This window comes from Giraffa tippelskirchi, chromosome 4 (assembly GCF_054371585.1).
Source record: "Giraffa tippelskirchi isolate mGirTip1 chromosome 4, T2T-mGirTip1v1.2.pri, whole genome shotgun sequence".
Taxonomy (NCBI): Eukaryota; Metazoa; Chordata; class Mammalia; order Artiodactyla; family Giraffidae; genus Giraffa; species Giraffa tippelskirchi.
In genome coordinates, this window is record NC_137278.1 from 12,246,352 (window position 1) to 12,270,288 (window position 23,937).

Sequence of the window (23,937 nt, forward strand, 5' to 3'; positions counted from 1 at the left end):
CTGAGGGGCCAGAGGGCTGGAATTCAGCCACATCCATTGGTGACTGAGGACTTGGGAAGGCAAATATTGCCCTGAGCACTGTCTGAGTAGCAGCTGCTTCTGCCACTGCCCTGGTGTGGGGGGTGACTGACCTGGCACTCGGGGGTCCAGGGTTATGAGACACTGAAGAGACAGGTGGCCAAATAGAACTGATCCTCCTGGGCCTGGAGGTCAGAGAGGCCTGTCTTAGTTTGAATCACAGTTTGGACACTTCTTCGCTGTGTGACGTGGGGCCATATGCGTACCTTCTCTCAGCCTTAGTTTCATCATCTATAAAATGGGTTGCTCTACCTACTTGGTGGGGTTATGAGGTCATATATTTGTAGTACCTAGCACAGTCCCTGGCAAGAGGTGGACACACCTAGCCCAGTTCTGCCCACCCAAATACCTTCATCCAAGCAGGGTCACTGTGGGGCTAATTTGGGAGCCTTAGAAGTTCTGTGCTTTCCGGCCCTGTGTTCCCCCGTGCCCCAGGTCTGTTCATTCTGAGTGCCTTCACGCAAGCATTTCCACTGGGCACCCCTGCCCACTAGGGGTGAACCTGGGAGATGTGGAATATGGGCCCCATGGCTCGAGGGCCTCAGAGATGATGGCCTGACAAGCTCCCATGTCAGGAGCCGCTGGCCCCTAACCGGGCTTTGCTGGGTCACTTAGCCGCAGGCATTCTCAGCAGAAGTGTGGCCATCAGCCCAGGGCAGTGGGAGCGTGGGGGCCAGCATTCAGCCTTTCTGGAAGGAGCTTTGTAGCCTGGCACCTGTCGCTGGAGTTCAGATGTGACCAGAGGATTTAGATTTTCTTTGTGAAAAGAAGAGAAAGGAAAGAGCAGAAGAAAGCCTTGCCAGTGTCTGTGGACTCAGGGGAGTGGGCTGGGGCGTGCAGGGGAGAGGCAGCCTGTGGTCGGCCGCATGTGAAGCGCTTTATAAGCTCTGTATTTATTATTTCTTGCTCACCATTAAAATCAAATGTACTCGGTGCTTTTGTATTCAATACACATTTAACCCTGCCGACTTAGATTTCTCAGGTTTTAAATCCAGTGGGGAATTGGCTGGTTTCCCAACTTTCCCCTCAAGTCCCCCTTGAACAGAGCTCCAAATCCCTGTTTAGCATTTTCTCCCCAGCGTGGCTGGGATCGGAGTGCTGGTCTGCCGGTCGCGTTGTGTGTGTGCCTGGTTTCTTCCCTCATCCCCAGCCCCCACCACTCCTAAGCACCCCGGAAAGACGGATCTGATCACTGAAATATGACGGGCCAGTTGTCTGCATCGTCTTGTGATTCGGGCTTAATTAAACCATTTTGTCTCTGTGTCTGTGCCTGGTGTGGCTCTAGCTGTACGTCTGCGGCCGTGTGTGTGTGTGTGTGTGTGTGTGTGTGTGTGTGTGTGTGTGTGTGAGAGAGAAATCCGTGCATGGGCCTTCTCCTCCTCTGCGTGCCTCTGCGAGTATTTGTGAGACTGTGGGTCTGTTGGCATCTCCATGCCTCCGTGCATGTCTCTGGGTGGTTGTCTGTCCATGAGTATAATTTTGCGTCTGCTTTGTCCACACCAGTCAGACGTGTGTGTGACTCTGGGTGTGTCTGCAGCCGTGCGGGTGACTGTCTCTGGGTCTGCCGAGCCTTTTTCTCCCTCCCCCGTCTTCGCTGCCGCCCTCCCCATCCCACCCCTCCCTCTCCCGCTCTGTCTGGTTTATCATCCCTAATGAAGCAGTCTTCTCCATCGATCCTGCTGATTGCCAACCCATTCCTTTTGTTTGTTGGCGCTGAGCCATTCAGCGGCACTCTGACAGCTCAGCTCGTCTAATTAGCTCTGTTGTTCTTTTTCCCCATGTTTCACCACGTTGCAAGTTCAGTTGAAGTTGCCACAAACTTAATTCCCCCATTTCAGCCACAAGTTCACATTCCTAACCCACCTCTATTGTACGAGGAGCAGCTGTGGGCAGGGACAGGCGAACGGGCCTTACTATCTGACCTTCCCGAAGCCCCCACCCCAGGACCCCGGGGCAAGGCAGCAGTTGCCCCAACTGCATGCCCTCTTTGTGGTGCAAAGTCAGGTGCAAACCAGGTGATCCTGCTTACCAGCTGCCAGAGGAGTCAGGCTCTGGGCCGGAAACCAGTTCAGGGTTAGCATGGGTGGGGGATGGATCTACTTGTGTACTCAGCAACCAGTGACTGGATGTCTGCTCCATGGAAGGCACTGTTCTAATAGCAGTGATAATAATAGCAACATTATTATGCGCTTCTTAGATTCCAAGCAGCAACATTCATCTCAAAAAATCCAGCTGAGGGGGTCACTAAACCAGGCATGGAGCGGAGTGCTAGGCAAGGGTGAGACCATCGTAAATCCATCTGCTAATTCAGAGACACCCCCTCTCTTTCCTCTGTTATTGATAAGGTCACAGGGAAGCACAATGAGTTTGTATTGCCCCCACTGTGTGCCAGGCCCCATGCCAGCGCTTTGCCTCCATGAGCTCATTGGATCATCACAGTAACCCCATAGCAGACAGCAAGTTCGGTGGAATGCACTTGGCTTTTACTACATCTCTGATTTGCCAAACCAGGCTGAGATCAGACTGGCTATTCCACAGGAAAAACTCTGGTTAGATCAGATGTGAGGAGGCCTGAGGGCCTGATGAAACTCAATAAAGACTTGTCTCTCATGCAGCCAACTTCTGTAACCTGTATTCCAAGGCCATTGTGCTGTGTCACCCAGCAATGTGGGGTTGGAGGCTGGGGGAGGTTCCAGAAGAGGGTGCAGGGTTTGGAGTGTGCCTGTGCTCTTCTTCTCTGTCTTGTCCACTAACCTCAGCAACCGTGGCATTGCCTGCGGTGGTCCCTCGTCTGCAGAGCAGGAGCAGCCCCCGCACTGGGCTGCTCGGTCCTTCTTACTGGCAACAAAATTCACAGATAGGCTCTCTGTAGTCCTCCCCTGGCATTGTACAGAGATGGTGGTGCCAAATTTAAAGCCAGTTAGTGTTGACTGGCCCAAATGAGTATTCTTCTAAGGACACCTAGAAATTCTTAGCCTAACTCTCGTCACCGGCTCTAGTAGGAGAAGGGAGTGTCTTTTTGTATGATCCCTCATCTTAGCTTTCAGAGGCCGTAGGTAGGAAAAAAAACCACCGTGTCACTGCAGTCTGGCTGTGGACCAGGAGGCCATGCACTTCACCGTCAATACCCCTAGCTCCGGCCCTTGAGCTCGTCTGTGTGGTGAGTGCAGTGGCCACACAGACTGTATGAGGGTCCAGACCGAGCCCTGCATAGGGCTGCCCTGGGGGAACAGAAGGAGGACTTTAATTGGTGCCCTAATGCAGTTAGTATTTGCTTCTCCACCCTCCCACTTAGGAAAACAAGCATCCTGTAATTCAGCTGTAAAAAAGAACAAAATAGGCACGTGTGCCCTAAAGACAAAGTCTGAGTGAAACCTCCTTGTTCTACCAAACCGGTTTCCAGGTTCCAGGAGAAGGCAAGCGGGACTTACCATTAGGGCCTCTTTGTTCCGGGTCATGCCCAGACAGTATCTCGCTGAGCCCTCAGGGCAGCCCGGTGAGGAAGCTGGTGGAACCACCCACTGGGTGCAAATCAGGACACCCAGCCCTTCAGAAGAGCCTTTCTCCTTTGAGTAGGCCACAGATTCCAGTTCACAGGTCGGCCACCACTTCAACAGTCTCCATCATAAGCACAGCCTTTGAGTCTATGCTCTGAAAATCCCTCAACGTTCGTTTTAGGGCTGCTTACCTGCATCTTGAAAATGTCCTTGAATGGCTTTTCCAACTCAGCCCTTCTTGGGGATTTTCCCCACGCCCATTCTAGGTGCGCCCTCCCCGTCCACACGTCGTTAAAAGACCGAAGAGCAACATCACAGTGGAAGCCCGAAGGACGTCCGTCTCGAGCCCCGACCAGTGAGTACCCCGTCCTCCCCTCCCCTCTGTCTGCAGGAGCCCAGGGGAGCCAGTGCTTTGTGGAGCCCGCACGGCAGCCCTGGCCTTTGAAGGGCTTCCCCGGAGCCCTGAGCGGGTGTTTCACAAAGAGGTCAGTCTGGGAGCAGGGCTTGATCTTCAGCGTCGGTTCCGCTGGCAGTTGTCGCACCAGCGGGAGGCCCCAGAGACCAGGAAGCTGGGCACCAGGCTGGGTTTTGAGTGGTGACACCCATGGGGTACTCAGACAAGCTCAGAAAGTGGTTCTCAGCTTTTTCTTACGCTAAAAATAGAGGGTCAGCAGGAGAGAGTTAGGAACCCAGTCGAGGAAGCTACCTATTTAATGAGGGCCAAGATCCATGGAATCTGGTGGGCCACAGTCCATGGGACTGCAAATAGTCGGACACGACTGAGCGATTCACACACACACCACCTTCCTAGGCCTGGACTTCTCAAGGGAGGTACACCCAGAGCTATCCTCAGCCACTGCTCCCCAATGCCAGCACCTCTGCTCACCTGTGTCGGAGCATTTAGCTTATTATGAGTCTGCTTTTCTACCTCTCCTCAGGCCCAGAGCTCCTCAGGACAGGCGCTGGGTTTCATGCCCCATAGCGAGCAGAGGACCTGGCTTAGAGTCATTCTCTGGGTAGACATTGGGTAGACGGGGGGAACACCAGGGCTAGAGGTGAGCGGTGTGAATGTGGGAGGCTTAGAGCTGTGCACAGCCCCGGGTTCAGAGCTGTCTGGAGAAGGTAGCACTGCTTCCATCAGAGGATGCTGTCTGCCCTTAGTCCCCAGGGTGCACAGACCCTGGTCTCTGCCCAGACAACTCAGCAGCTACACACTGGCTTCCCATGATGCCCTGAAAAGTACATGAATCCACCTCGGTCCAGGGTTGTTAGGAGAACCAAAATCATCACCCCTGGGACCCTGACGTCCCTTGGGTGAAGAGGACAGTGCTCCTCATGGCTGCCCTGTTTTTAGAAAAGTTCTCAGAGAAGGAAGTTAAGGGAGATGGCAGGTCCTAGCGAGAATAGGAGCCAAAAGGAAGCAGTAATTCCCTGCGGCCTAGCCCGCCTGCCATCACCCGTCAGCTCTTCCAGGATTCTCTGGTGTATAGTACGGTATCACTGGAGACTGTCGTGTTGTTACAGAACCAGCCTACCTAGGCAGCCCTCAAACCTGTGTGTCTGTGTGTTTGGGAGACGCGTGGTGATGGAGAATTTGGAAGAGAGGAGTCCAGAAGTCGGGTATAGGTTTAACTTGCGCTGTGCACAATGGGAATGTGGATTGTTTCTCTGCCATGGATTATGATTGCCCCCTTGTGGAGAAACGCAGCGTGGCTTCAGAGTGCCTCAGAGCCCAAAGAGTTCCCTTTAGGGGAAGAAATGCGTCAATCTTCTTTAGAGTCATCTCTTTAAAACTGGACTAAATATTTTAAACACTGTACTGGATAGAGGGTCATGGGCCTGGAGATACTGAAATGCAAATCCAGAATATCCTTGCATTGTACCAGAAACACCCCACACCAACACTTGCCAGTCCACTGAAAAGTATTACCCATTTGTGGCCAAGTTCCTGATTAGAGCTTGGACCTCCGCACCACATGTATTTATGGTGTTGCTTTTCCAGCCCAGTGATAGGAGATTGGTTGGGCAGTGTATGCAAAGAGCCAGTGTCTGGCGCCCCCATCATTCTGGTGATTACCAGAACTAGGTCGGTACTACTTTGTGTGTGTTCTGTTTTGTTTTACTGCAGTATGTCTTGTTCTAGATTTCTTTTGGGGAAACATTTGAGGTTGAAATGAACCAGTGGGAGCAGGGGTGGCTAGTTTAGTGGGCTGGCAAACCGGCAGTTATAGAAAACAAATGACAAGTTCTCTGTGATCACACATAGCAGTGACCCTGGTCCACCAGGAGATAAGGAGGTATATTTTAGAACATCATTCGAAGAGTTTTTGTTCACTTTATATATATATGGGGGGAGGGAGGGGAGGGCTGTATTCCTATAACGCCAGTGACGTTTCTGGGGTAACCCGGGTGTTTCCCTGCGTCTCTCCCCACGCTGCCTTCTCCCTGCCCCCACCCCCGCTGTGCCCCAAATGCCAGTCACAACAGCACCTGGATGTGTTTTTCTCAACTGTCATCCGCTCCAGCTGGCAAGACCAACTTCTTGAAACACAGGAAGCATCCAGCGGAAAATATTTTAATAAAACAGACTCCTCATAAAAAATGTGGTTTTCGGGGGAAGAACCAGCCCCCCCAAACTGTCAGCATTGTGTTGGGAGACACGAGAAGACAAGCCGGCGGGCAGGAGCCACATCCTAATGGGGCTTTGTTGCAGGTGGTTCAGTGCTGGGCACACAGACTCGGTGCCTGGCCCTTTAATCTGGCCTGGATTCTCTTGAATCACTATCTTTGTCTCCGCTGGGAATCTCAAAGTGCGTCAGAAACTTGGAGGATTTTGGCGGCAGAAAGAGACACAGGATCTTTGAAGTGGAGGGCAGGATTCGGTCCTCCTGACTTCTTGCCCCAACTCTCACTTCCAAAAAGCACATTAAATAATTAACTTTGTGGACCACAAGATGGAGCTGATTAAGAATAAGTCAGTCTCCACGGCCTCCTGCAGCAGCTGGCATCTGGAATTCATCGAGGCCCGGTAGCACTGCCGGCAGCTGTGGCCACTGCCTCCATTGAAGTCCATTTTTTTTGCTTTCCAACTCATGTCCATTCTTGGATCCGTTCATTCCGCAAACATCTGCAAAAACCTACCAGGTATGAGCTTCTTAGGATTTTAATGGATGCCCTAAAGGGAATCCCACTGCTAAATTTTGTTGACTTGCATTTTCCCAAAACAAATTTTTTCCTACGTTAAATTTTCTTCCCCAGTGAAAAGTAGGTGTCCTAGCCCCTCAACACCATTTGATAGCGATTGGAAGACTCCTTTAGGAAGTCTTCTGGGGATAACATTTCCCTCTGTTTTTCAGTTAACATTAGCTCATTAATATTCAGTGAGGACTTTTCAAGAAGTATTAGCTACTTACATTATTATTCACAGCAGGACTGATGGTATGCCCCAAGGATCCCCTAGGGTAAGAGTTAGGATTAGGAGAGATGGGGCTGAACGGACTGTGGGTCAGAGGCCAGTTGGTAGCAAGTACAGTGGAGCTCCTGATGTAATCTAGGCCCTCTTAGGCATCCCTTCCACAGAATGGGAACTCAGGCTCAGAAAGTAAATGAACCAGGGTTCCAGGTCATCCAGTTAGAAAGCAGCAGGGCCAGGACTCCCGATGCTGCTCAGTTTCGTTCTCTCAGTTGTACTGTGCTGTCCAGGGGGGTCCATTGTTCACCTGGCTTTGCCCAAAGAGCTCTGTGTCCTGAGGTGTCTTGTCGTGCACACTACCTTCCTCTCTGCTTTCGTGGGGTTGGGAACCAGAGCTGTTCAGTCCTCTTCCAGCCCAGGACGCAGTGTTCTCTGGTGGCTGAGTGTTTCTATCTGGGGAAGGAAAGAGAAGTAACATTTACTGAACATCCCTGAAGATCGTGAAGGGTGGGTAGTGGCTTTCCCATTGAACAGATGGGGAAACTGAGGCTCGGAGAGAGGCTTTCCATTACTTGCCCAAGGTCTGGGGGCTGGAAAATGGAGAGATCGTCTCTCCGATGACAGGCCTGGTCCTTTCTTCTGCAGCATCCAGCCTTTTTGTTAAGAACCTAATTATGACTAGGAGGATGATGGCGGCTGCAGTAGGCACACTGAGGTCACAACTCCTCACCCCGTTAAAGGTGGGCTTTGCTTATTTCAGCGGAAGCGTGCATGGCTCCCAGGCCCCAGCTTATCTTCCCTCCGGCTTGCTAGATATGGGGCAATTTCCCATCCAACCTGAGGCTTAGAAAGAGTCACTAGCAAGCTGTAAAAGGCAGCACTGTGCTCAGTACTGCCCACCCCTCAGGACCACACACAGCAAGCAGAGGCGAAAAGAAGGAGATGACCTACTGGTCCACAGGTGCCTCTCTTTCATTCGTGTAATTTCTTTCTGCTGTGAGAGTTGGGAGGGAGACAGTTACCAGCAGTCTTCACCTTTTTTAACTCTTCACAATAACCTAGAAGAGTAGGGCTCTCTTCTGAGTCCTAGTGGTGACAGAACTTGTGCTCATTGTAGATCTGAGACGTGCCCAGTGCTGGCCAGCCGCAGAGCCCGAGCTCTTCAGTACATACCTTGTCCTCTAAAGGTGACACACAGAATACCCTCCAGTCACCTGAGTCTTGACTGGCTGTAGGCTGGTTATTTAGAGTTCCAAATAAGTAAGTGAGAATAGTCCACGTTCAGCAACCAGGGGCCCATAAGCCATTGCCCTGTCATTTCTCTGGCCAGATCCATGTAAAAAACTGCTCTTTACCAGTAATTTTGTTTGTTTGTAAAAATAACCCAGTAGCCTTATAGGTGATTTGGAAGTTAAGGAAAAGAGACAAGTTCATTCCGAATCCCACTACTTCAGTTCGACCACTTACTAGCATTTCTACAGATTCCCATTCAGTCTTTTTTCTAGATGCATCTTGCAGAGCTACCAGCCTCCTTGCAATATCCCATTGTACACTGGCCTTCCAGGAAAGTCTGCCCTTAACCAGTCTTATAGGCCGATATTCCCATGTCCTTGTTAGCCCCGTGGTGACCACGGAAGATCCCACTGTGTGTATCTATGTGGTCTGCCTGACCACACCCCTTATATGGGATTTGTAAATTGTTCCAGGTTTTCACAAATGTGAAAAATGCCAAAGTGAATGTCCTTGTCCTCCAAGTTTTTTCTAGTTTCATGTCATTATAAGAACAACTACCATTAACTGAATACTGCATGCTAAACATTTTACATACATTGTTTCATTAAATCCTCACTGGAAATCTGGGGGCAGGGGTAGGAATCATTAGCTCTGTTGTATAGAAGTAGTAACTGTGACTCCAAGAGATGCGCTGGCTGAGCTTGGTCACACAGCTAGGTAGTGGCAGAGCTGTCTATAACGCCAAAGACCAACCCTTAACCAGTCTTTTTTTTTTTTTTAAGATATTTTGATGTGGACCATTTTTTAAGTCTTTATTGAATTTGTTACTACTGCTGCTTATTTTGTTTGATTTTTGGCCTCAAGGCCAAAAATTCAAGGCGCATGGAATCTTAGCTCCCCGACCAGGGATGGAACCCACACCCCCAAGCCTCAACCACTGGACTGCCAGGAAAGTCTGTCCTTAACCAGTCTTATAGACAGATTTCTGCTCTGTGTTGCTAAATAACTTTCTGAAAGAATCACACCACTTTACACTCCCATCAGAACTGTGGACTCCTCGGGAATCTGGGTCCCAGAGGCCCATCGGGACGTGCGGCTGGCATTAGAAATCCTTCTGGCCGAGGAGCACTTCTGCAGGTTGTGCTGGCTGGGCAGGCAGTGCGTGCACCAAACGGCCAGCCCCCACTGCTCAGGAACTGGAGAGTCTGCTCATCTGAACTGCACTGTGTGACCCCAGTACCCAAAGCCCCCGAAGATTAAAGTAAGATCAGAAGAAGCTGCCAGAAGTATTTAGTGAGAGCTCTGCCCAAAGACCAGGTCTCAGAACACTTTGCAGTCGTATCTCTTCAGGCTGGTTGCACACATGCTCTGGCAGGAGATGACGTCTGCTTCACCCCCACTTCCCCTGCCCGCATGCTGAGTCTCCTTGGGCTCAGCACGGCCTCTGGCTAAGGATCACAACCGGAGCCCCTCTGCCTCCTGCCCAGACCCTGAACTGCCCGAGGGTGAGGGCCTGGTGCACAGGCCCGGCTTGGCATCTGCAGACTTTGGCAGCATCCTGGCCCACCAGCTGCCAGTCCGAGACATTGCACAACTCTGCCATCTTTTTTTTTTTGCAATACGTGTTAACATCCCAAAGAACACAATCTGGGAAGCTGCCCACAGGAGCCATACAAGCGTCCTCAGTTAGCAGCCGTGACTGCTGCAGCCTGCCTTCTCCCAAGGCGACAATACCCAGGACTTCCCCTGATGAAGCCATGATCGGCCATGTCGTGCATACACACACCCTCACACACCCTCATAGTCTATGAGCAGGGCAGGGCTGTGTGACCATCAGCTTTGACTCTTCAACTCAAAGACCAGAGCCTGGCCCAGCTCTGCTCAGGGATATTTACTGAATGAGTGAATGGAGGAATCCCTGAGGGCAGCTTATAGCCCAGCCTTCTGGAGATGGGGGCGGGTGTCAGTTAACAACCACAAATGTGTAAAGAGCACCTGCTATGAGCCAGGTGTGATTAGGAGGCTACCAGCACCTGCCTGGCCTGGCCCTCTAAGAGCTAGAAGCTGCAATCAATCCCGGGAGCAATCTCCAGGGTGCCAGCTGGGCCCTGGGACCCAGGGGGTAGGGGCAGCCTCCTGGGCACTACTGCCTGGCAAGCTGCCAGGACACCGAGCAGGAGGGTGCAGACTCAATTAGCAAGGCAAGAGGCTCCTGACCTGACTTGGCCCCTGCCCCCTCTCCATCTCCACTGGTGAGTTTTAGGCCCCAGAGACAAAGCCAAGACAGAAGCCAGGCATGAAGACTGAGCCCAGACTGGAAAAGCAGGAGCTGCCACAGGGCCTCCGGCATACACAGCAGCCCAGGAGGACACAGGAACCCCTCATGTCAGGTTCCTGACCACTTCCACCCTACCCGGAAGGAGGGACTCTCCCAGGAGTGGTCACAGTAGGGGATTAGATGCAACTGAAAAACCAAGCTTTTATGATGCCTTCAGATACGGCACTCCCTCCTCCGGATGTCACTGAGCTCAGTCTCCTCTGAAAGGCTCTGCCACGCCAACAAGCACCCTCCCCAGTCCAGATTCCACGTCACCATTTCCCAAGTGCCTGTTTTGGGGCCCAGTACTTTGACATGTGTCATCTTGGTTAACCTCCCCTGCTCCCCCAAAGTCTTCACAGTGAAAACATTGTTAGTCCACTCAGCCATGGGGAAACCAAGGCTCTGACAGGTGGAATGGCCTGCCCTGGGTCCAGCACATATACCCAGGCCCACTGGGTCCCACATCCACGTCCACTGCTTCCTCACCAGACGCCTTCCCATCACTGCTGCCGCAGTCCCTAGAAAAGACTTGTGCTCTTGGCAGGCAGAGACTGTCCTCAGGATGAGGGATGGGTATTCCTCAGCATCTACACAATTTCTCTTCCAGGTAAGGAGAGCGCTCCCAAGGTGTCCCCTTCCCCGTCTTCCCTCCAGCAGAGAGCATGAAGGGTGGGAGAGTGGAGCCAGGCCTCTCCGCCTGCGTGAGTGTCCACCCGGCATCAGGGAAGGACTCCTCAGCGTGCTGGGTATGGGTGTGGACATGGGAAGTCCACACTAGTGATCTTTCTGGAAGGAAGGCAGACACAGGTTGATAAATAAGTGGACAGATGAATAAAGGTTAGAAAGACAAAAAAGGGCACAACTAACCCAGAAGACAGAGATGAGGGCAGTGGAGCCAATAAGTCCTCTGTGCTGCCTCCCTGGGCCCCCCCTGACCTCACACCTGGCCTTCAGTGCTCATGCTCTGAGGTTCTCCACCACCTGGTCCCTGCCAACCCCACCTGCCACCCTCAAGCCCCCGTGCCCACTCCTCCACAGAGACACCTCCAGACCACTGTACAGCCTCTGTTGGACTCACGGTTAAAGCCCAGGCCCCATGTCACCTCCCAGGTGGCGCCTTGTCCAGGGGCCCCTGAGCCGGGCACACCCACCACTGCGCTCTGGCAGGGCAAGTCCTGAACAGGATGGAAGGGCCCTGGCCTCACACTCACCCATCCACCCTCGACCGGTCCATGGGACAGGAAGACACCTTCTCATCACAGCAGCGAGTCTCTCATTGCTGTTCGTAAGTAGATATTCACCTAGCGCTGAGAACAAAGACCCTGTGTCCAGCAGGTTCCCATATCTGTCTTCAGTTCTTCCTCCCGGTTAGCAGTCCTAGCCTTGCCCCAGGCACACAGAATAGCTACAGTGGACATTCCAGAGCTTCCCTTGTGGGTCCTACACCAAGCTCGTCTCTTCCACAGACCCCTCTGACTTGCTTCAGTGCCTTTTTCTCTGTTTTTAACCCACACACATGCTAAGGTGCCCTCCAGAGTATCAGCCATGTGTAGCGGTGCTGGCAGGGAGGCATGGCAGCATCTCCAGGTGGGGGAGCTCTCAGGTGACTCTGATGTGCTGAGATGTGCCCAGCTCTGGACCAGCCACCTTGACTGGGAAGATCTTTGAAGGCAGGACCGCCCTATTCGTCCTTGAACACCCAGGGGAGACTTTGAACAGGGTGGAGAGGCGCAAAATCTGTTTGTTGGCAGGTGAGCATAGCATCTGGGCAGTAACTGAACATGCACTGGGCACCATGTGAAGCCCTTCATGAGTATCCTCATTCAGCTCTTGTGATAAGACTAACAAGAGGGCTATAGAATCTCCATTTTGCAGATAAGAAAACTGAGGTTCAGGGAGGTACAATGACTGTCCTGAGGTCGGTCTGGCTGGCACTTTGGGGGAGGGTGGACAGACGGGCCTTGTCTTGGGGCCTGTCCCTGCCCAGCAGCCCAACAGGAGCCTTGTAATCAGTGGACGCCAGAGCGGCCAAGACCTTTAAAAGTAAAGATCCTTTGTGTTGGAATGAAATGATCCTTTAAAACATGATCACCAGCTCCCCTCGTTACCTCTGGAGACCAAGTCCTTGCTGATTTTTTCCCTTCTTTATCTCAAATACATTTAAATGTCAATTAAATTTGAAATATCTACATTTGTCAGCATTTCATTGTGGGCCAGCGTGACGTGCTGCTGATTTGTCCACGCGATGTGACACATGAAAAAAACTCTCGAGATGCAGATCTTCCTCATTAAAAAATAAGCCCGTGCGATCCCGGCACGGCAGAGAGCCACAGAGCACGTCCCCGCTTCCTGACGCTGTGTCTCTGACATGGTATTTAAAAAGGAACAGCCGTGCCTGTCACCACTGTCACACGCGCACACTAGCCAGCGACACGTTACACCAAACATTAGAGAGGGTTCGGGAAGTCATCTGCATGGGAACTCTGCGCTGAGATGAGGTGGGCAGAGGCGGGAGCAGCCGTGGGAGATGCTGGGGTCTGAACGTGATGGACAGCGGGCCTTTCTTTCTCGCCAAGACTCAGGCAGCCCTCACTGGGTAGCCAAGTTCGCCACGACCTGCCTTTTCACAGACAGCTCTTTGTGTGTAATAAAATCCAGGCAAGTGGTGGGTGGCAGACTGCAGGGTAGTAGCTGAATTGGGTTAATGAGGGAAGAGGTATGCTTTTTTTTTTCAAATTCTGCCTTAAGCTAATAAAAAATTTAAACCTGGACGTATTCGACGGTTCATCCTTTATCTCTGACAAATATCTGACTGTATGTTTCATGGGAGAACATGAGCAGCTGAATTTAAATAAGTTTATTTTGAAATCTCACCTTTTATCAAAAGTGGAAGGAGAAACACACAACCCCTTATTTCATTGTTTCAGATCCACAGAACTGAAGAGGCAGGATCACAAAGTGGTTTAGAGTCAGGTGGATCCAAATTCCATGCTCTGCCCTTAGCTGCTGTGTGACGCTGGGCAAGTGACTCCGCTTCTCTGAGCCTTGGCTGCTTTATCTGCAGAATAAGGATGACGTGATGAGTAATTAATCAGAAACTGTACAGACAGCATTTACCCCAACACTTGTAAATACTGCTAGTGTCAGCATCGTCATCCATGTGGCCCAAAGCCTGGACCTGAAGAAACCCTCATCAAACCATATGCCAGAGTTCTTGTCTGGGTATTTCCATCACCCTTGAGAGACAGATAGTGTGTCCAGGAGACACCCTGGACCTCATGTTGAAGCCCTACCTGACCAGTCTGGCGTGGTCAAAACAGCCTGCTGGAGAGGAAAATGTTGAGCTGGACAATGAGGCTCCCTCTCCCCCACCTCACCCCCAAGCACCTCCGTGATCTTGCCCGTGGGAAGGCACTGGATTCTGACAGTGATGGGAAGTGCAGCAGCCTGATCCAACAGAACCAAGGTAGAGTCCAGCACTAAGGCTCTTGGCTCTCGTGTGAATCCAGATATTGCTGGCAGCTTTAGTGGCATGCAGCTAATGTGCCAAGCTGTGTTCTCTGCTTGCTTGTCAAAGCCGAGGAGGGGACTGTGCTTGGACAGGTTCTGGAAATGCATTCAAGATGGATTTCAGCATCACCAAAGCCTCATTCAGTTTGATTCAAGCAAAGATACGAGGCCCACATGTACACAATCTACCACCAGCCCAGAGGACAGGAAGGAGAGGGCTCGAACTGGAATCCCTGCCCGTCACCTCCCGGTTGGGTGGCCTGATGATACCTTTCTTCTTCACCATGACCCCCAGCGCTCATCTAGCATGGGGTCTTCTCACTCTAGGCACTCGGGGTGTGCTTTTTGGTTGGGTGCGTGGGTGACTGGACAGACAGGTGGATGAATGGACTTATGACAGTCTTGTCCTCTATAAAATCTGTGCAGCGACACCTTCCTGTTGGGGGGTTGGTGGCAGGGTGGTAGAAATAACCTATGTAAAGTCCCTGGCACAGTGCCTGCTTGTGTATACTCTTTTAAGCATTTTTCTGATATTCCCACCTGCCCCAATATATATAACACCTTCATCCACCAACGTGGTCCTAATCATTCTAAAATTAATATTCTTTTTCACATTCTTTCCCATTATGGTTTATTATAAGATATTAAATATAGTTTCCTGTGCTATACAGTAGGACCTTGATGTTTATAATTTTATATATAGTAGTTTGTATCTGCTAATTCCAAACTCCTAATTTATCACCCACCTTTCCCTTTGGTAACCATAAGTTTTTCTTTGTCTGTGAGTCTGTTTCTGTTTTGTAAATAAGTTCATTTGTATCATATTTTAGATTCCACATAGAATGATATCCTATGATATTCATCTTTTTCTGTCTTATCTCACTTAGTACAATAATCTGTAGGTCCCTTCCATGTTGCTGCAAGTGGCATTATTTCATCCCTTCTGATGGCTGAGTAATACTCCATTGTGTATATATGTCCCACATCTTCTTTATCCATTCATTTACCGATGGACATTTAGGTTGCTTCCATGTCTTGGCTATTGTGAATAGTGCTGCTATGAATATTGAGTGTGTGTATCCTTTCAAATTAGAGTTTTTCTGGATATATGCCCAGGAGTGGGATTGTAGGATCACGTGGCAACTCTATTTTTAGTTTTTTAAGGCACCTCCATACGACTCTCCATAGTGGCTGTACCAATTTACATTCCCACCAACAGTGTAGGAGGGTTCCCTTTTCTCCACATCAGAGAGGGGACCTTCCTACACTGCATCCTCAAGCTGAGGAAAGGGTCAGGTGCCTGGTGGGGGTCCAGAAAGAGGGGTAAAATGGGCATGTGCGAGGCCTTGTCTCCCCAGCATGCTGGCTTCTGCTCAGTCCCTCAGCAGACTTCCTCTGCACTAACGCTGCGCCAGGGGTGTGGGGATAGAGAGAATGCGCCAGGCCCCTGCCCTTGAGGACCTCCTCCCAAACAGAATTGCAAAAGGTTCAGCTCTATTGATGATCCTGGAGGAGGGCATGGCAACCCACTCCAGTGTTCTTGCCTGGAGAATCCCCCTGGACAGAGGAGCCTGGTGGGCTACAGTCCATGGGGTCACAAAGAGTCAGACACAACTGAGCAACTAAGCACAGCACACACAGCTCTACTGATGAAGCACTAAACCACTCAGCCCAAGGAGAAGCCCACTCCATCTAGGGAGAAAAGTCTGCTGGGAGCTTCAGTAAGGCATCTAGGAGGGCGGTTTGAGCTAAGTTGTTGCAGGCCAGGGCAGTCAGTACAGCAGGCAAAGGCAAAGGCAGGTGATGGAGGCAGCAGGAAAGGAGCACAGAGGTGGGCAGGCTAAGCACAAAGCAGTGTCTGCCCTGCTCAGAGCTCGGACTTGGTGACAGTCACCCACCTACCCAGCACATTCCACGAGCTCTCTGAGTGCAGCCTAAGGCAGAGTGCCTGCCCCCCTGCCCCCCTCCCCCAGGACAACAGTCCAGTGCTGGCGAGTAAGAGGGGGTCTTCCTAACCTTTAGACGGATGAATAAGTCATTCCAGACACATCTGAACATCAGTACTGCTGATGCTTTAGACACTGCACGACCAGCTGAGGTGAAATCAGCGTGCAGAGCAGCAGGTTTGCAGGAGGAAAGAGGAGAGTGGCAAGTCAGTACTGTGATTCAGAGCAAGATTCCAGGGGCCATGTGGAAAGTGGCCCTCCTGCTGAGCCCTATTTTGTGTCCCAGCCTGGCCCCTGTGCTGGCCAGGGCACATTCCTGCAGGTCAGATCTTCCTGCCCTCTCTCCTGAGCAGGGGCAAATGCATGTTCTAGGCCATGCTCCCACCAGTCCTGGCAGGCTAACATGCATCTTGTCCCTGACACCCAGGAAGGCGGCCTGGGAGAGGAAAGGAGAGTGGTGACCTCCCTGTGCAGCCCTGGGCAGGTGATTTCCCCTCTCTGAGCCTCAACCTCCCCTTCGGTACGAGGACAAAACTCTCTGCCTGGCTAACTTCCAGGGACAGTGCAAGGCAATGAAGGGTTCAAGTGTGATCAGGCTGGGGGCCTCAGCTCTGGGCGCCCGCTTTGATTCCCCATTTGAAAGAACAACATATTCTTGGGTAACAACTCTCTTAGCACCGGGGATGGTGGGTCATAGCAGCAGCCGGTCATAATCCACTCTCCCAGTCCCCCCAGGGACAGCTGCTTCTCTCACTTACCCTCCAGCTCTGGTGCCCATGCACTTTTTTGGACATGTTTTCCTCTTCCTGAAATGAAGTCAGAAGGGAATTGCATTATACAAGGCAAAGAAAGGAGACTGCTCTGGCTGGGGGTTGGGGGAAGAGGAGGTAGCCCCGATCAGGTACCCTGGTGTCTCCTGTGTTCGAGGTACCTCCCCAAACTTCACCAGCGCCCAGGAGACCCTCAGTGCGCGTCCAGCCTGCTGCATTGGGCAGAGGTGTGGGCTGCCCACTCCCCAGTTTGCTTGTTGGGGCAGCAGCTGTGGGGCTAGGATTTGAACTGAGGGCTCTGGGGTCCAGCGTCTCTCTCCTGAGTACACGCCTCTCGCGGGCTCTGGTCAGTGTATAATTCATAGGAGCCGGCGTGGAGTTTCTCTGGGCTGTGTATGGGTTTGTGTTTATAGAGGTAGAGCTTACAGGTGGCTGACAAGGGAGATGTATTTTTTATAACAATGAATATTTAATTTCCACATCACAGATGAAAAAGACTCTCTGAAGAGGCATCTGAGGGAGACTCCAGAGAGCGGCCGCTAATCAGAAAAGGGCCTTCTCGCGAGTGCTCTTCCACGTGGCTCACTTTCTTCTTTAACTTTTTCATTTTTTATTTTTTCCTGATTATTGAAGTAGATATGCACATTGGAGAAAGTGTAGGAGACACAAAAATAAAAACTGGCAGAGGGGAAAAAAAATCACCCATAATCCACTAGCTTTGTTGACATTTAGACACCTGCCTTTCCAGTCTTTTTTCTATGCATTTTTCCATAAGCAAATGAGACAGAAGGCAGTATTATTGCAATTCTGCTTCTTAATTCTTAGATTTTTTTTCTTTATAAACATTATAATTTAATGAGAGGATAATACTCAGCCAACTGTACCATAATTCACTTCACCAGATTCCTACTGTGGAAATTTAGATTATCTTGTATTTTATAAACATAGTGGTAATGGACATCTTTGTGCATGATCTGTTGCTACAATTTGGGGTATCTAAACAAAAGTGAAATCATGAGGTCAAAGATACATTTAAGGCTCTTGACACAGGTGGCAAACCCACAGTTTCTTTTCTGTTAGGGACCAGCTCCCTCACCGTGGGGGCCCGTTGGGCCTTCTCTGGACAGCTTCCTCCCTTGCCGGCAGAAGGAGGCCAGGGTCAGGCACCGGGCTGCAGGCCTCCTTCCCACCCCACCATGCGGAGTCCTGAGGTGCCTCCTAACTGTCTTCTCTCTTGTCTCCCTCCACCCCAGCCTTGTAAAGCCCTTGCGACACTATGCTGTCTTCCTCTCCGAAGACTCCTCTGACGATGAATGCCAGCGGGAAGAGGGCCCGAGCTCTGGCTTCACCGAAAGCTTTTTCTTCTCCACTCCCTTTGAATGGTCTCTCCTTCCTTCTTCCATTTTCCTGAGCTCGGCTTGGTGACTCTCCGGGACCACTTGGAGGGGCGGGGGTGGCCAGCTTGTGCTTGTGTGTGGGGAGGGTGCCTGGGGCTGCTGCCTTCCAGTGCTGCTTGCAGGGCGGTGCCCCCCGCCCCCCGTGTGCCTCCTCCCAGGGCGTTCATTCTGCCAGCCCCACAGGGCCTGTGGCGATGGGATGAGGTGACAAGGGTGACTGGGCTGTAAAGGTGTGAGATGGGAACATCGGTCTCCTTCCTCACAGGGAAAATGCACTGGACTGTTAATGAGGTTGCTGACTGCAGCTTCAGCTGCGGTTAGGCTGGTTGTTGCTGCCCAGTCTTCCTTTATCTCAGCACACCTTGGGAAGCCATGGAGATGGAGCATTAGATATTAAGTTTAAAAAAAAAAAAATTTACTGGTACGGAATATATATATTAATGATGGCATGGCCAAAGATCTTACCGATTTGTCTGACTTTAAGATAACTTTTATCATTATTATTTATAACCTAAGCCTCCTTCTAATTACAAATTGTGATAAAGAAAGAGAAAAAGAAGGTTCACCACAACCCAGCTACCCCTGAAACTGGGCTTTGGTGGCTGCCCTTTTTTTCTGCCACTTCTTGCTTCTCCACCCACAGGCTTTTCCCAGCTGGGACTGAGCAGAGGGCCAGCTATGGTCTGTGTTTATCTGTTTGCATGGTGTTTCTAATGGGAGCCTTCAGGGGAAGGGAACTGCCCTTTGTTGAATACCCACAGCAGACCTTGGGGAGTGAACCATTCCAGCCCAGTTACATAAGAGGGACTCTCCCCCTGCTCCCGCCTTGTCAGCCCCCTTCACTATCTCCTTGCACCCACTGTCTCCTCCAAGGCTGAGCCTGTGGGTTCCTTGGGGCACCTGACAAGCCCAACAGCTCTGTTCCTGCCACTGCCCCCACAGGCAAGGAGGGTTCTGGCCCTTTCTGCCACCAGCTCACCTGTGACCACAGGCAAGTCAGTCCCCTCCTGAGGTCCTCACTTAGAGAGCAGTGCCCTAAGCCAGTGTTGCCCGAGTTTTGCGTGCTGCCTGGTCTGTACAGTGAATCTCCTTCTTTAAAACTAGGAGACAAACCTTGTCCTAAGCAATAGTATCTATAATATCATAGACTTAATGTATCAGTTATTATTTCTATTATTAATTAAAATAAAGATTGCATCATTGGAATAAGAAATGTCCAGCCATGTATCAACTTACAATTGCCTTGCTGGTAAAGGGATCCCACACAGATAACAGCCAAGGACCTCCACAGTGGGGTCTGGCCAGCCACATTCCTTTTAAACTAATTGATGCCTTAATTATTTTAAATAATGCTCATTCCCTGAACCATGATCTATGAAAAGCATAGGTGTGTGTGTTTAAAGGGAAACAGCCATCTTAAAATGGATTCCTTCTAAAGAAACTCTGTTTCCTTAACTACAAAGCACACTGACTTTCCTTTGTCTCCTTCACTGTGTTCAAACTTAGTTAAAGGAGCTTGGTCAGATGGCTTAATTAGAACAAGTGAGGGACTTTAGAAGTTTCTCATACTTGGCTTCCATTTCTGCCTCTGGCCAGGTGCTGTGTGACATAGGTTCCATTACTTAGCCTCTCTGAGCTTCATCTTCCTCATCTATAAAGTGGGGGGATGTGAGTCCTACTTCATGGGCTGCTTGTATGGCTTTAGGGGTGACGTTGTCCTTGCCCAGAGTCAAGACTGTTAGCTGAGCCCCTTTTCCTCTACTGACTGTCCCCCTGCCCAGGTTCAATCAAGTGGGCCTTCAGACCACCAGGTGGCGACCTTCCCCACTCTACCAGAGCCATGGGCAGTTTCTGCCTGACCCAGGGGACAGAGCCTTGTGGTTGGAAGTAGGGTGCTACTCTGGCCCAGTTTCACAAGAGGTCTGGGCAGCATTCTCCACGTATCCTGGGGCTCAGGCTTGTGAGAGAGGATAGCAAGATGCACCCAGTGTCCCCAGCACCTGGGTTGGCTGTAAGATTTTGGTGCATGAATGGACAGGATGCTGTTAACAGCCTCAGCATGCCTGCAGTACACCCAACATCGCGTTTGCCCGTGTCATCTCCACCACCAGTTGCAAGGACGTGCACTCTGGAACAGGGGAGCAGCTGAGGCTCAGATAGGTTAAGTGACTTGCCCAAGGTCCCACAGCAAGAGACGGCACCAGGGCTGGAACCGAGATCAGCACAGACTGAGGCCCAGGTAGTTCGCCACTGAGGATCCTGGGGTGCACCGTGCAGTCCCCTGGGGGAGAGTTCCCCCAGCTCAGTTCCGCACAAGCTGGGCCCAGGACCCGACTGCTGCAGAGGTGAGGGTGCAGACAATGGGCTCAGGAGTGAGTCCTCCTGCCTGTTCCCTCTCTAGCCATGTCCCATTCCTCACACCTTGTGTGAATGGTGTGGGAGCCCGCTAGCCAGTTCTCTGGTAGGTCTTGTGGTCTGAAGGAAACTAAGTGGGCTCCCTGGTGCAAGCTAAAGCCAAAGCAACTTGCCCAAGGCCCCTCAGTGAGCGGAGCCCGAGATTAGCCCAGGTCTGTCTGTCTGTCTGAGGGGCACCATCCAGACGCCTGCACTCGCGGGGCCCAGGACACTCTCCTCTCCCAAGGCTCCCAGCTGTGCTCCTTGAGGCCTGGAAGTTCTCCGGGGTGGGGGCTGCTTGCTCCTCCAGGGCCGGCTCTGGGTGGGAGAATCCAGCCTGCTCTGCCTCCTCCCAGGCCACAGCCATATCGGACACTCAAGGAGTCAGACAGCGCGGGGGATGAGGCCGAGAGCCCAGAGCAGCGAGCGCGGGAGCCTGTGGGCCCCACCCCAGCTCCGCATGACCGGGCTGCCAGCATCGACCTCCTGGAGGACGTCTTCAGCAACCTCGACATGGAAGTCCCACTGCAGCCTCTGGGCCAGGCCAAAAGCTTGGAAGACCTTCGGACCCCCAAAGACCTGAGGGAGCAGTCGGGCACCTTTGACTATCAGGTATGGTGGGGGTGGGGTGGGCGCTGGCTGGGGGCACTTTTTGCACATGAGGCAGGTTTTCCCACCTGACAGTGAAAGACACCAAGGGAGAAAGAGCCACTTTTCCAAGGTCCTCAGCCAATCCTGAGTCACTCTGTCTGCAAACTCTGCCAGGCGGGCCAGTGGCCAGAGCCCGCCACACAGTGATCGCTGGTGAACATGCTACAGCCTGATGAAAATCTGCCCCCCGCTTCTGTTTATGCATCAGAGGTGGGCAGCGCTGTGACCCCTGATGGAACTGGGATTATCCCCACCCCACCAAGGCTCCTTGAAGAGCCTGTGGATCAGAGTTCTGGGGCTCTGGCTATTCGCTTGTGACCCGTGATCTTCCTTGAGACTTTCAGTCTGTCACCGCCTGTGCCTGTCTCCTCACTTGTGCCAGGGGGCTGCTGACTCTGCAGTCCCTGGGTCACAGTGTGGAATTCACAAAGCTCCCACATATCCAGGTGGTGCTAGTGGTAAAGAACCCACCTGCCAGTGCAGGAGATGTTAAGACACGGGGGTTCAATCCCTAGGTCAGGAAGATCCCCTGGAGGAGGGCATGGCAACCCAATCCAGTATTCTTACCTGGAGAATCCCCATGGATAGAGGACCCTGGTGGGCTACAGTCCATGGGGTTTCAAAGAGTTGGACATGACTGAAGCGACTTAGCACACATATCCGATGATTCACACAAGCCCCTCTGCAGGGAATTGCTATTCCCAGGCTGCAAATGAGGGAGCTCAGGCCAAGAGAAGGGATGTGACACCCAGGTCATGGCCCAGTAGGTGGCAGAGCTGGACAGAGCCCAGTCCTATTTCATTCCCAGCCAGTGTGCCTTCACCCAGCCCCCAAGCCTCACTTCCCCGCTTGGGCTCAGGGGTGGCTGAAAGTGCCCACACGCTTTGAAAAGTAAAATGGGTCAGGCCAGTAGAGGGTCAGCAGATGGAGTCCTTTTCCTACAACTAATTGGCAGTGCTGGCTTGAAAAGACAGGGCTTTCTCTGGAGACCCTTTGTGCCACCTAGTGAGAGAAGCCTGGCCTGGAGTCCAGACAGACCTGGGCTTGCTTTCTGCCACCGACCTGAGCCGAGCCCCCAACTTCCCTGAGCTCCAGAGGACTAACTGGCCACACTCCCAGGACCACAGCCACAGTGTCCCCCTGGCACATAGGAGGGGGTGGGGAGGGCCAATCTGTCCCCAGTCAGCTGCAGTCATTGCCTCCCTCGTTCCCTCCGGCAGAGGTTGGACCTGGGCAGAAGTGACAGGAGCCGTGGAACACCAGGGGCTTTGAAGCTCGCGCACCCGCACAGCAGGCTCTGGAGCCTAGGCCAGGACGACATGGCCATCCCCAGCAAGCCTCCCGCCGCCTGCTCCGAGAAGCCCTCAGCCCTGCTCGGGAACTCCCTGGCCTTGTCCTTCAGGCCCCAGAACCGGAACAGCCTCCTGAACCCCAGTGACAAGGAGGAGGTGCCCACGCCCACCCTGGGCAGCATCACCATCCCCCGGCCCCAGGGCAGGAAGACCCCGGAGCTGGGCATCGTGCCCCCACCTCCCACCGCCCGCCCGGCCAAGCTCCAGGCCCCCGGCATCGCCCTCGGCGACTTCTCAGAGCGGCTGCCAGCTGAGCGGGAAAGGCGGGCTGCCCTCAGCTCAGCCCCGTTCCCTGGGCTTCTCTCCAGTGCTGCACCCCAAGACCCCACTGAACTGCTCCAGCCACTCAGCCTGGCCCCAGGGGCCGCCGGCAGCAGCAGTGATGCCCTGCTGGCCCTGCTGGACCCACTTAACACAACCTGGTCGGGCAGCTCCCTTCCACCAGGCCCTACAGCCCCAAATGTAGCCACCCCATTTACCCCCCAATTTAGCTTTCCCCCCATGGGGACCCCCACCCCATTTCCACAGCCGTCACTCAACCCCTTTGTCCCATCTGTGCCAGCGACACTGCCCACCATGCCCCTGGTCTCTGCACCAGCTGCGCCTTTTGGGGCCCCTCCTCCTTCCCTGGGGCCAGCCTTTGCCCCCAGCCTCCTGCTGTCCAATTCTGGCTTCTGTGCCCCACATCGATCTCAGCCCAACCTGTCTGCCCTCTCCATGCCCAATCTCTTTGGCCAAGTGCCCATGGGTACCCACTCCCTGCAGCCTCTGGGTCCCCCAGCGGTCGCCCCCTCGAGGATCCGAACATTGCCCCTGGCCCGCTCAAGCGCCAGGGCCGCTGAGGCCAAGCAAGGGCTGGCCCTGAGGCCTGGAGACCCCCCACTCCTCCCCGCCAGGCCCCCTCAGGGCCTGGAGCCAGCACTGCAGCCCTCTGCTCCACGAGAGGCCAGAGACCCCTTTGAGGATTTGTTACGGAAAACCAAGCAAGACGTGAGCTCAGCCCCAGCCCCGGCCCCCGGCTCTGTGGAGCAGCTCAGGAAGCAATGGGAGACCTTCGAGTGAGCAGCACTGAGGGTGGGGCAAGCCGAGGCCGGCCAGCCCTGCTTCCCCTTCTGCTGTTTCTGCCCAGGTTCTACTGGTGGAAAGGGATGGGAACCCTCTCTGCCGCCCCTCCTCCTCTCCACACTGCCCATCTCTGGAGAATGGCGCTAGTTCCAGCCTGGGAATCGACCCAGCTCCTGGGTGCCTGTCCCGCCCCGCCACCACCCTTCCCCTGCCCCCCCATATGGGTTTTGCACTAAAGAGGTCAGCTGGGCCAGCAATTGCCCCAGGCCACGTCCTACCCACCTTCCCTCTGGAAACTGCCCACCAGGAGCC

The 23,937-nt window shown here is 52.7% G+C and overlaps 1 protein-coding gene across 3 annotated transcripts in view; it reads left to right on the plus strand.

The window, feature by feature from the left end:
* Positions 1-23,937, plus strand: part of DENND1A (DENN domain containing 1A) — a 537,858-nt gene that overhangs the window by 512,375 nt on the left and 1,546 nt on the right. For 2 of the 3 annotated variants that reach the window (XM_081588651.1, XM_081588652.1), the window contains 2 exons: positions 3,842-3,930; positions 6,101-6,525. In XM_081588651.1, coding sequence (XP_081444777.1) covers positions 3,842-3,930; positions 6,101-6,173 — 162 coding nt within the window. In that variant the 3' untranslated portion in view covers positions 6,174-6,525. Of the gene's footprint in view, positions 1-3,841; positions 3,931-6,100; positions 6,526-18,019; positions 18,149-20,913; positions 21,170-22,428; positions 23,619-23,937 lie in introns of those variants that run through there. The other variant, XM_081588650.1, reaches the window with a different exon arrangement.